This window comes from Caenorhabditis briggsae, assembly GCF_000004555.2.
Source record: "Caenorhabditis briggsae complete genome, chrV, whole genome shotgun sequence".
NCBI classification, from domain to species: domain Eukaryota; kingdom Metazoa; phylum Nematoda; class Chromadorea; order Rhabditida; family Rhabditidae; genus Caenorhabditis; species Caenorhabditis briggsae.
This window is the reverse complement of record NC_013488.2, coordinates 17052415-17063924: the sequence shown is the minus strand read 5'-3', so window position 1 is coordinate 17063924 and position 11510 is coordinate 17052415. Positions and strand designations below refer to the sequence as shown.

The 11510-nt window shown below is 34.7% G+C and overlaps 4 protein-coding genes across 4 annotated transcripts; 2 read left to right on the top strand and 2 right to left on the bottom strand.

Moving 5' to 3' along the window:
• Window positions 1-556: 556 nt before the first annotated feature.
• On the bottom strand, window positions 557-2130 carry CBG22821 (the record flags this gene model as incomplete). The annotated part of the gene is made up of 5 exons (XM_002638231.1): window positions 557-761; window positions 814-921; window positions 968-1170; window positions 1214-1373; window positions 1739-2130. 5 exons carry the CDS (start codon window positions 2128-2130, stop codon window positions 557-559), a joined length of 1068 nt encoding a protein of 355 aa, XP_002638277.1.
• A 2127-nt stretch (window positions 2131-4257) lies between these two features.
• Window positions 4258-5163, top strand: CBG22822 (the record flags this gene model as incomplete). Its single annotated transcript, XM_045238423.1, has 3 exons — window positions 4258-4269; window positions 4324-4455; window positions 4909-5163. The coding sequence occupies 3 exons, from the start codon at window positions 4258-4260 to the stop codon at window positions 5161-5163; spliced, it is 399 nt and encodes a 132-aa protein (XP_045097667.1).
• A 3346-nt stretch (window positions 5164-8509) lies between these two features.
• Window positions 8510-9598, top strand: CBG22824 (the record flags this gene model as incomplete). The annotated part of the gene is made up of 1 exon (XM_002638233.1): window positions 8510-9598. The coding sequence occupies one exon, from the start codon at window positions 8510-8512 to the stop codon at window positions 9596-9598; it is 1089 nt and encodes a 362-aa protein (XP_002638279.1).
• Window positions 9599-10102: 504 nt separating this feature from the next.
• CBG22825 lies at window positions 10103-10919 on the bottom strand (the record flags this gene model as incomplete). Its single annotated transcript, XM_002638234.1, has 2 exons — window positions 10103-10179; window positions 10211-10919. The coding sequence occupies 2 exons, from the start codon at window positions 10917-10919 to the stop codon at window positions 10103-10105; spliced, it is 786 nt and encodes a 261-aa protein (XP_002638280.1).
• Window positions 10920-11510: the final 591 nt, after the last annotated feature.

Here is an 11510-nt window from a genome sequence, read left to right as displayed (position 1 = left end):
AGAATCCTCGTCCCCCGGCGGCACCTTTTTTTTTGAATTTTCTTCCTTTTCCACGGAGTTTTTTGGGGATTTCGGATTTACTCTTTTTCTTTAGATTAACTTCCCCCATTTAATTTTCTTCTCTTATTTTAGATTCATAATGAACCTTTATAAATTAGAATCACCGTGCTCTATCTGTGATTGGCTCTAAGTAAAGTGGAAGGGGTACGCTATTCCAATAACATTAGGAATACCAGACTTATCAAAAAAGCTTGCTAAATTGTGGTAAAATTGGCAGATTTTCATGAATTTTGAAAATAACTTCGTCGAATTCGATGCAAAACTTTGGAAAAAAACTGGCCGGAAAAAAAAGAAAGGCCCCTGTAATAGAAGGGCCCTCCGGAGGTACCTTGAAACAATAGAAGGGCCGGCACTTCTAATACAGGTTTTACAGTATCTCTTGGAATTTCTATTTTTCGACTTTTTTTGTTTTTGAACTCTCCAGTTTTCTAAATCTCTTCAAAATTTGCTTTGAAACGTCTGAATTCATAAAAACAATCAATCTTTATTAATCAATTCAAATCAATAAACAAGAACCAAAAACAACAAGTACAGTAATCCAAAACTGCAAAAAATTCGAAGATCCGGAATCGAGGAGAGGTTCTCCAGTTGGAAAATCCTCATCATAGTCATCTCCATCCACTTCCACGTAATCCTCCAATTCTTTCGGTAGAGTTCTCGTTTCTATAGAATTTCCTGGATTCCGGCCTGGAGATGTGGTTCTAGAAATTTCTATTTTTTTTTGAAATTGAAAATCCAAAATTTTCAACTAACCTTGTGGTGGCTTTCGTTGTGGCCCGAGAGCATAAACCATGATTATTTTCGAATCCAGCAAGACAATTTGATCCAGGAGTACCATCTTCGTATTTTGTAGTGGCATTTCTGAAAAAAAAATCGGAAAATTCGGCTTATTTCCAAATCCTGTTACCCTGGTGCAAAAATGCAATACAGTCGGGTGTTATTATCATCGTCATAACCACATTTTATTCTAATTTTCATAGGATCCAAAAGTCCATGTTCAACACTTTTGTTTCCTTGAATTATTTGTTTTAACTCTACCAATTCTCCGTCAAAGCCACCAGTCTCCATTGTGAATTCGGTCCAGGTTTCATTCGGTTTGACATTCCAACTCTGAAAATTTTTTTAAAAAATCAGTTTAAAAAGTCATACACACCAATTCATGCATATTTGAAATATTCCACTTTACAGCATATTCTCGCCGTTTTTCATTCAATTTCTGTATAAATTGGAGTTGTTCTGGACCTGGTTGATCATTTTCTTGCTTTTGGATTGTTGGATTATTTGTAGTAAAATCCGTTCCAGTTTGTGTTTTTCTGGAAATTTGAGAATTAAATTTTTCTAAAAAAATATATATGAAAATCAACTTACCGTAAACACTCTAATAGAAAGTCATCCGAGTCGTCAAATTTGAGCCCATGTATCTCGTTTTCTGTGAGAGATATCAAAAAGTGGTTGACTAATAAAAGGTTGCTGACATCATGATAAACACTTTATCAGTTTATAACTTTTTGTTATCTTTCAGAAAAAATGAGATATATAGGTTTAAAGTGGACGATCCGGGTGACATTCTTTTCGAGTGTTTACGGTAATTCTAAATTCAAGACAAAAAAGTTCCAAGTTTGAAAAGTCACAGATGAGAATTACTGAATTTTGAAAATCTGAAAATTAAGACACCCACTTTCCAGCTCTTACACACAATCCGTTATCTTCCTCATATCCATCTAAGCACTTGGATGCACGCGGATCTCCTTCTTTAAATATTTTCCGAAGCCACTTTGACGGACCAAACAAGCATAGGATTTTGAAATTTTCGAAAAGCTTTTCTTTTTTCGCACAAGCCACATTTGTCTGATGTGGTACGATATGCTCCAGGCGTGGATTATACCAGACAAGATCAGACTGGCCCGTTCCTACATTTGAATTTGTAGATTTTTCCAACTCGTCAATACCATTCTCATATCTCGAAATCATTGTGAACCTCCATGGTCTATATGATGCTCCTCCTATTTTCCTGAAGTCCAGAGTCGTCAGAATATCTTGCAGATCTCGACTCCATTCTAATTCATGCATTTTGAAACTTGAATTTCGGTATGTTCTTCTTAATTCATTCAATTTTTTTATAAAATCCCTTTGTTCCACATCCAAAGAAACTCCAGAAGACTCGATTGAGAAGGTCCAAAAAATCCAGATGGCAAAAAGGGTCTTCATATTTTTCAGCTTATTTGGACACTTTTTTTTTGGATTGTTGGAAACTGAAGGGGAAAAATTTAAGTACTGAAAACAAGTCCACGTTTTTCAAAAAAACCAAATACAAAATGTAGTGCAATTTTTTTCCGGTTCACGTGTTCAAGAAAAAAAATTCAAAGAATTAAAAAATTGACTTTTGATTGATTCAGAAAATTCCGCGTTAAAAACTTCACGTATTCTAAACAGTTTCTTGTAGATCACTAGGCCATCTTGATAAGAAACTAGCTATAAATGAAGATTGATAAGGCTGAAAAAAGTCAGTTTTGAATTTTTTATCACAAGGGAGTTACTTGAGGGAGCAGTTTTAACTTTTTTTTTGAAATTTTGGGAGCAGATAGAAGAGCTTATGAGGATTCCAAATCTGTTAAAAAAATCAGCAAAATGCTCACGTGAGCTGAGTTATGACCTAGAAAAGTTTCCCTATGATTAAGCAATTTCTCGTGAAATTTTTTTCACGGAATAGTGTATTTCTTTTAAAACAATAGATTTCAATCAGCAGTGTGGTAAAGTGGTAAAATGGCAAGTCCAGAGGAGGAAGGTTGTAGGTTCGATTCTCCCTATTTCAAAAATTTTGCAAAATTTTTTTTGTTTTATTTTAAGCTGTCATAACTGGTTCTGGAATAGAATTTACGCAATCTAAACATGTTTTTCGGGAGTTTCTCGTTATGAATAGGCATTTTCCAGAATAAAAACAGACATTTAATTTTTGAAAAAATTCACAAATATGCTCATGGGTTCATCGAAGATTTTTCAAAAAATGTTTTCAATTTTTTTTTTTTTTCTTTTATTGAAAAAAAAAACAGTTGAGGATTCTAAACACATCGGTGGCATTCGATGACAAACTGCTGAAAACATATGTTCTTGGCACAATACGCGCATTTGACCATTGTCAATCTTTTGCACCCAGATAATTGGCACTTTCCATAAACTTTCCGGTCGAAGCAATATTGAATTGGTCTGTCACATTTCGGAGCGCAACTGTCCACATAACCGCCAGAATACCTGGCATATTTTCTCCATTCTTGGAAGATGGGAGAGCACATCTGCCAATATGCTTGGCTCTGCATCTGCAATCAAAAAAATGAGGGACGTTTTCAAGAAAAAAAAATTTGAAAAATCTTCGATGAACCCATGAGCATATTTGTGAATTTCTTCAAAAATTAAATGTCTGTTTTTATTCTATTTAGCATTTTAGAACCGCGACATTTTCGAACCGCGACATTTTAGAACCGCGACATTTTAGAACTGCGATATTTCAAAACCGCGACATTTCTGAACTGGGACATTTAAACCGCGACATTTTAGAACCGCGACGTTTTAGAACCGCGACTTTTTAGAACTGCGACATTTTAGAACTGCGACATTTTAGAACCGCGACATTTTAGAACCGCGACATTTTAGAACCGCGGCGTTTCAGAACTGGGACATTTTAGAACTGGGACATTTTAGAACCGCGACGTTTCTGAACTGGGACATTCAAACCGCGACATTTTAGAACCGCGACGTTTTAAAACTGCGACATTTTAGAACCGCGACATTTTAGAACTGCGACATTTTAGAACCGCGACGTTTTCGAACTGTTGCAAAACTGTCAAAAAGCTAGTGAAACAGCAGAAACAGCATTCATAAATTACCGGTAAAATCGCCAAAAAAGCCGTTACCGGTAAGTGAAAATCGGAAGTCACACACTGATTTTTATGCAATTTGTAATTGGAAAATTTGAGAAAACTTGGTCAAGTTTTTTTCATCAAGTGTTTTATCTGGTTTTCAAGATAACCCAATTTCAGAAATGCGGGTAGGAAATGGAGGAAAGGAGTGCCTGGCTCGCAATGCAAATGGAAATACACAAAATCGGGTGGAATATGCTCATGGGACGTTGCTCAGGAGAAGTTCATAAATGGTTTGAACTCTTTAAGGCGGCAAACTGCCTCTCTAAATGGGTACTATAGGATGAGAAAGCTGGTGAGGAAATTTTCAGATTCCCAAATCAGATTTTGAAAATTTTTTCTTTTCCAGAATTGGAACGAAGAACTTGATAGAATTGTGAGAAGGATCAACTATACGAGCCTCAAGCTTCAAAATATGGAAAATTGGAGATTTACATTTATTTCCAATTACACAACAGGATCCGACGAGTTGAAAAATGACGTAAATCGGATGTTACAGTATCCAGAGGGTATATCAACCATACAAGCGAGCACATTCATCCCCTACAGTCTGCCATTGCCTGTTCTGAGAAACCGAATCTAGGATATGGTTTTAAAATCATGTGCCTGTTTGGATTTGAGTAAGTATTTGTGACTTTTGGAGAATATTTTTGAAATTCAAAATGTAGAAAAAATATGGATGGAAGCACCTGGGACAATCAATACGGGTATATGAATTGTGGACCAAACTACAAAAGGGAGCAAGGATTATGTGTTTCGGAGGAGACACCGTGAGTATTGTTTTTTGATTGAAACAAATTTTTTGAATATTTAGTTTTCAGATTAATTCAAAAATCTCACCATCCTTCCTAACGAACCTCCAAATTCAACACCAGCGTCTTCAGAATCCCCCACGTCTTCTAAACCTTGCCTGATTCCCAAACAAAAAATCCAGCCAATAACCCAAGCACCATATCCAAACTCAACATCTCCGGGACCAAGTATTTTGGGAAATTCTGAAAGAAAGTTTCCAGAAACAGCAACTCTACCAAAAGAATTGGAGGATTACGTGGAAGTGGATGGAGATGATTATGATGAGGATTTTGCAACTGGAGAACCTCTTCTCGATTCTGGATTCTCGAATTTTTTGCAGTTTTGGATTACTGTACTTGTTGTTTTTGGTTCTTGTTTTTTTTTGGTTTTGAATTGAATGTGGTTTTGTAATAAATGGTTTTTCGAATTATTTGCTAGTTCTCTTTTTTTTCAAATTGTCAATTACACATTTTGGAGAAATTCACTAAAAATTTCACTTCCTCGTTGTTCTCCCTTTTTTCAATTTTCTGAAAAAAATTCTGAGAATCCAAAAGTCATTTTTAACGAGGAGCTCATAAATTTTCCATCTTTTTTCTAAAATCCTCTTTTCCCAAAAATTGCTCATTTCCCCCCAAAAAATGTTCGTTTTTCCCATCCCAGCAGCATTTTCAATTTTTATACTTTTTACATTAATTTACGATGTTTCTCTATTAATTTCAGTTTTAACAAAGAGATTAAACTCTCAGAAAAAGGACCAGAACCCTGTAATTTACATAATTTCTATGGTATTCTGTGGAATTTTGAACAAAATTTCAAATTTTTTGTTATTCGATGGTTATGTTTTTGCTTTTAGAATTGGAGGAGAGAAAGCATATGAAGGTACAGTACCCCGGACCGTAAAACCTGTATTAGAAAGGCCCCTCTAATAGATTGGCCCTCCGAGAGGGTCTTGGAAAAATAGAAGGGCCTCCTGTAATACAAGAGCCCCCGTAATAGAAGGGCCTCCTGTAATACAAGAGCCCCCGTAAGAGAAGGGCCTCCTGTAATAGAAGGGCCCTCTGTAAAAAAGGGCCCTCCTCCCTTCAAAATGTGTTTTGAAACCAGAAAATTTCGTTTTGAAACAAAAAATTCAGAATATCACGTATTTTTAATGTCTGTCTGTCCAGATGTCCACATCATTTTTCAGAATATCGAAGTTTGGCTGGAAAACAGATTACTCTAATCTACATTTTTAGCTATTTGACTCCATTGGAACTGAATTTTCTAATGACTATAAATCGGGTGTTTATAGTTTTATTCCCACTAAAATTTCATTATTTTTCTGAACGCCGCATTCTGTCTTACTGTATTTTTGTAATGGTAAGTAGCAGCAATGTGCATGAAACTTCTGTTTTACAAAGTTCGTAAAACGTAACATTTTACGAAATACATGATCGTGGAATCGTAAAAACTTGAATCGTCTATTCAAATGCACCAATGAACAGTTTTTTTTATTGAGCATTTGGGAATTAATTTGCAAATGTTAAAAATCGAAGAAGCTAATGTTTTTGTTGAGTTTTATAAATTCTCTGAAATTTTTTGAAAATTTTTAAAACATTGAAATGCATTATTCAAAAAACAACAAGACTTCATATTCCATAACCAACGGTTTGAATGCGACCAAATAAAAGCATTACGAAACTTGATGAAAAGCATGAAAATGAACCTAAATACTGAAATTCTGAGCAAATACCGTAAAACCTGTATTAGAAGGGCCCCTCGAATAGACGGGCCCTCCGAGAGTGGCTTGGAAAAATAGAAGGACCCCTGTAATAGAAGGGCCCCCGTAATAGAAGGACCCTCTGTGAAAAAGGACCCCAATTCAAAATATATTTGAAATCAGAAAAGTTTCGTACTTTTTCAGTGGAAAATATTCCGGGAACTCAACAATTTAATAGAAACCAGTAGGTTTAGGCCCCTTTGGGGCTAAACCTCCTGGCTTCTGCACACTACTCTTTACAGAGGTGAAACCAAGGAACGTCTCCAGAAGACTCCAAAATCAAAATTTCGAAAAACCAAAAGTTCGGACATCAACTAAAAAACAATTTTGATCTATCTGTCCAGGTTTCAGCTTGATCGGTTAACTTTGAATGAGTGATAAGGTGCGCTACATACATACGCACATACAGAATCTGGTGAATGTTATTAGTAATGATTTGTTGAAACTCTATTTTTTGATGAAAATCTTGCTGAATTTTAGTGATATTGGCAGATTTTCATGAATTTTGAACGAAACTCCGTCGAATTTTTCGATGCAAAATTTGGGAAAAAATGGCCGGAAAAAGAGAAGGACCCTCTGGTGGTACCTTGAAACAATAGAAGGGCCGGCCCCTCCAAATACAGGTTTCACGATATTCCTGAAAAAATTCAAAATATTAGGTTGGAAGGAAAGTAACTGCCCATTTTTCAATTCGTGAATAACCACAAAAAAAGAATTATCCAAGACTGATAGTATGCACCGTCATCGTCCACGGCATGTTGACAATATTCAGGTAACTTGTGGGCACCATCTGCCTAAAAGCCAGCTGGCCACAAATCAAAGCATACCTTCAGATCTGTTTTTATCTCATCGACAGTGTAAAATTATTATCCCTCCTGATGACGTTACATATCTCCGAATAACCAATAATGAAAGGGTCAAGGCTGGAGTTAAAGAAACGAGGACAGCCTTCCAGCCAAAGCGGCTTAGGACTGAATTGACTTTCCGCAAATAACGCGAGATCCTATGTTCCACGGAAAGTCAAGTAAGACCTGGACCGCTTTAGCTGGACGGCTCTTCTTTATGCCCCCTTAAACTCCTGATTTGGCAATTTCATTATTAGTTATTCGGAGGTATGCAACGTCATCTGGCAAGAAATAGTTCAACACTGTAGATGAGGTAAAATCTGAACTGAAAAAATACTTTGAGTCGCGACCAGCTGGCTTTTAGAGGGATGGTATCCACAAGTTACCTGAATGTTGTCAGAATGTCGGGGACCACGACGGTGCATACTGTCAATCTTGGAGAGTTCTTGTTTTTGTGTTATTCACTGATCAAAAAATGGACAGTTACTTTCCTTCCAACCTAATATCATGTATTTTTAATGTCCGGTTTACTGAAAAAACAGTCATTCATTTTTTATCGGGTTATTCAGCTAGGTAAAATACCGGTAAAAAAAACAAGGTATTTTACCTGTATTGCTTATTCAGTAAACAAATAAACAACAGTAGTATAAAAAGTCACGCTCTGGTGCAGTTTTCCGCCCACTTTTCCCATTTTAAAAAACCCCTCCAAATGGAAGGGTTTTAGGCAAATTCTTGATAAAATCATCAAAAACTTTGAATAACTTCAAAAGAAAAAACACTGTCCCTCATCCCGCTGACGTCTATTATGACAGGTGGGACGTCATGTTTAAAAAAACCCTTTACTTCTTTCCATCTTCATACGTCACCAGAGTATAGAATTGTCCTTTCTAACGCAGTTTTTAGACCACTTTTAAAAAATTTTTATTTTGCTGTTTTTTCAAGTTTTTACCCCAAATTATTTTTTTCATAACAGAAAACACTCATATGAAGAGAGTGGTGAATCATGAACTGACCATGACGTTTTTTAAATATTCATTCAACTTATTTGTTTTCATTAAATGGAGATATTCTGTTTCAAGTGTAAAGTATTCACTGATACGAATAATATATCTGAAATACTAACCAAAAATAATAAACAAATGATCAAGGGAAACTGTGTAGTGTGTAACACAACTAAATGTAGATTAAATTCAAAAAAACTATCACATGGTGGAGATGTCAAGCCTATCAAAATTACTCCGAAAACTCAAAAAATTCTTGAAGATGCCTACTACAATCCGGAAACTGGATTTTGTGGTATCAATGAACTTCAAAGAAAAACTAAAAAGCCTACGGAAGTTGTGAAGAAGTTCCTGAACGAACAAGATGTATACACTCTACATAAACCTGCTCGTAAAAATTTCAAATCTGAAAGAGTTTACGTTCACAATATCGATGAACAGTGGCAATCCGATCTTGTCGAAATGATTCCATATGCAGAAGAGAACAAAGATTTTAAGTATCTTCTCACAGTCATAGACTGCTTCAGTAAATATGCTTGGGTTATTCCTCTGAAAACTAAAACAGGAAAAGAAACTGCAAATGCGTTGCAAACTATTTTCGAAAAAAGAAAACCGCAAAAAATTCAAACAGATAATGGAAAAGAATATTACAACAAAGAAATGAAAGCTTTATTTAAAGGTCAAAACATTCACCACTTCTCAACATACTCGAACAAGAAAGCTTCTATCATTGAAAGATTCAATAGAACTCTAAAAGAAAAAATGTGGAAAATGTTCACTCATCAAGGTGATCATAAATGGGTAAATATTCTGGATAAGCTTGTTACAGGATACAATGACCACCATCACCGCAGCATAAACATGTCTCCTATTGAAGCATCCAAGAAAGACAACGCTGAGCAAGTTTATGAAACTTTATATCCCTCAACCGGAAAAGAAATGTTTAAAAATGAAAGTCCTATAAGAAGCAAGTTTAAAATAGATGATACAGTTAGAATAACAAAGTATAAAGCTGTATTTGCTGAAGGTTATCTACCTAACTGGAGTACAGAAATGTTTAAAATTTCAAAAGTTCATCCCGGAGACGTTACTACTTATTCTATCAGAGATCTAGCAGACGAAGAAATCACAGGAAAATTTTATGAGGAAGAACTCACATTCTACAACAATGTAAAGATGAACATAAAATCGAAAATATTATTAAACGTAGAACTAGAAAAGGTGTGAAGGAATTGTTTGTCAAATGGTATGGTTATCCCGATAAGTTCAATTCTTGGATCCCCGACACTAATCTCAATTAAACACTTACTACTTTGACTCTATTATCTTTAATTTCAACAATATTTTCACTCATAATCAAACAATAACATTTTGTGTTTTTTACAATACTCTTTGAAAAGGAAGCTTTGATTGTGACATCAGGTCTTGATTGGATAATTCTATCATTTTGTTTAGATACATCGAACACCAACAATGGGTAATAGTAATAATATACATCTTCCTCCATAAAAATATAATCCTTTGTCGATTCATAGTAACTGTTTCTAAACTCTTTAGCAAAATTGTATTGTTGTACAGCATTAAACTTATCAAAATCAAATTTCAAACAGTCATGAGGATATCTCTCTGAATTTAATTCAACATAAATTTCTTCTAATCCACAATTGTCAAATTTACTAGCATTCAGATAGTTGTTATCCCTAGCACATTGAAATGCTACTACAATATATTTTATTTTGTCATATTTTGTACCCATCTTCCATGTGAATTCCCTATTACCATTAGGGATATTATAGCTTTCGAATTGTCTAGAAATGAAAGGCATTTGTACTAACTTACTGCTTTCGAAAATATTCAATAATTTATTCTGCATTTCAAGACTAGGGACAATCTTTGGAATAATCCATTGTAATCTTTTGATGTTCATCTTCGCTGTAAATTTTGTAGCATCTGACGATACAATGCTATTTTTATTTTCAGGAGATCTGTAGAGTGATAACTGATGCTTCCTACCATAGACTATTTTGTTGTAGCATTCAGCAAATCCAAAGATATGTGTCAACGGAATGCAAAAAGTTATAGTGCCTTTTCTATTTTTCGTATATTTATTTATCTTGTATGTTATAATATCCTTAGTTTCTAAAATCCAGCCAAAAGTATTCTGCTTGTTCATAGTACTACTATAAGTCAAAAGACCTTTCATCAAACTAGCTCTACCAGGATCCATTATGTTTTCTACTTGAACACCATCCATACTATATGTTGCTCTATCAAACAAGAACATTGGTGCATTATTAGTTAAGGAGACTTCATCAGTTTCTGCTAAAGCAGCGTCATCTAATTTGGAAAGTTCTACTTCGAGGTAAATGTAAGACTTATGCAAGTGTAGATACTGACCACATGTCTCAATAACAAAATTAATTTCTCCATGTTGATTTAAACTAGAACCTGAAGAAGGAAAAACACTTATGAGATTCTCTTTTTGAATGGAAGTATCAGTCACAATAGGAGCGTCAACTACGAGTATTCTATCAACGGCTTCTATCATTTTTGATGATTTATATAGCAAGAATTTAAAAGATTTTTATCAACTATTAAATGCGTATAAACTTTAGAACTGTAACGGTGTTTTTATTCTTGATATGGTTTCAAGAAGCATCCACCAAGCCTATTATTTGTACGGAAAACTCCCCAATCCAATATTTTAGAATACCCAAACTACACAAATGCAATTATCATAGAATGCTAAACAGTAAATCAGAAATAGTTCAGTATGAAGTATTCAAACCAAACATTATTGAATATGTTTCAGATGCAAAACTATGTAAAAAATTAGTTAGCGAAGTTTCAGTATATACTGACCTTTCTGGATATGAACACTTGGTTGAAAAAGAGCTTAATCATTATCCAATTACACTTTCCGAATGTAGAGAAATGATCAATAACAAGAAATGTGATTATGGAACGTTATCAAAAGGCACCTCTAACACATGGAGTACTAATAACAAAATTGATGTAGATTATCCAAATAGATTTACCAGCATTTTCACCCCTAAAAGATATTACAAGGAGAATTGTATAGTTATTGAAACAAAGGTTTACTCTCATTTCAATCAATCTAAACCAACTAACATTCTTG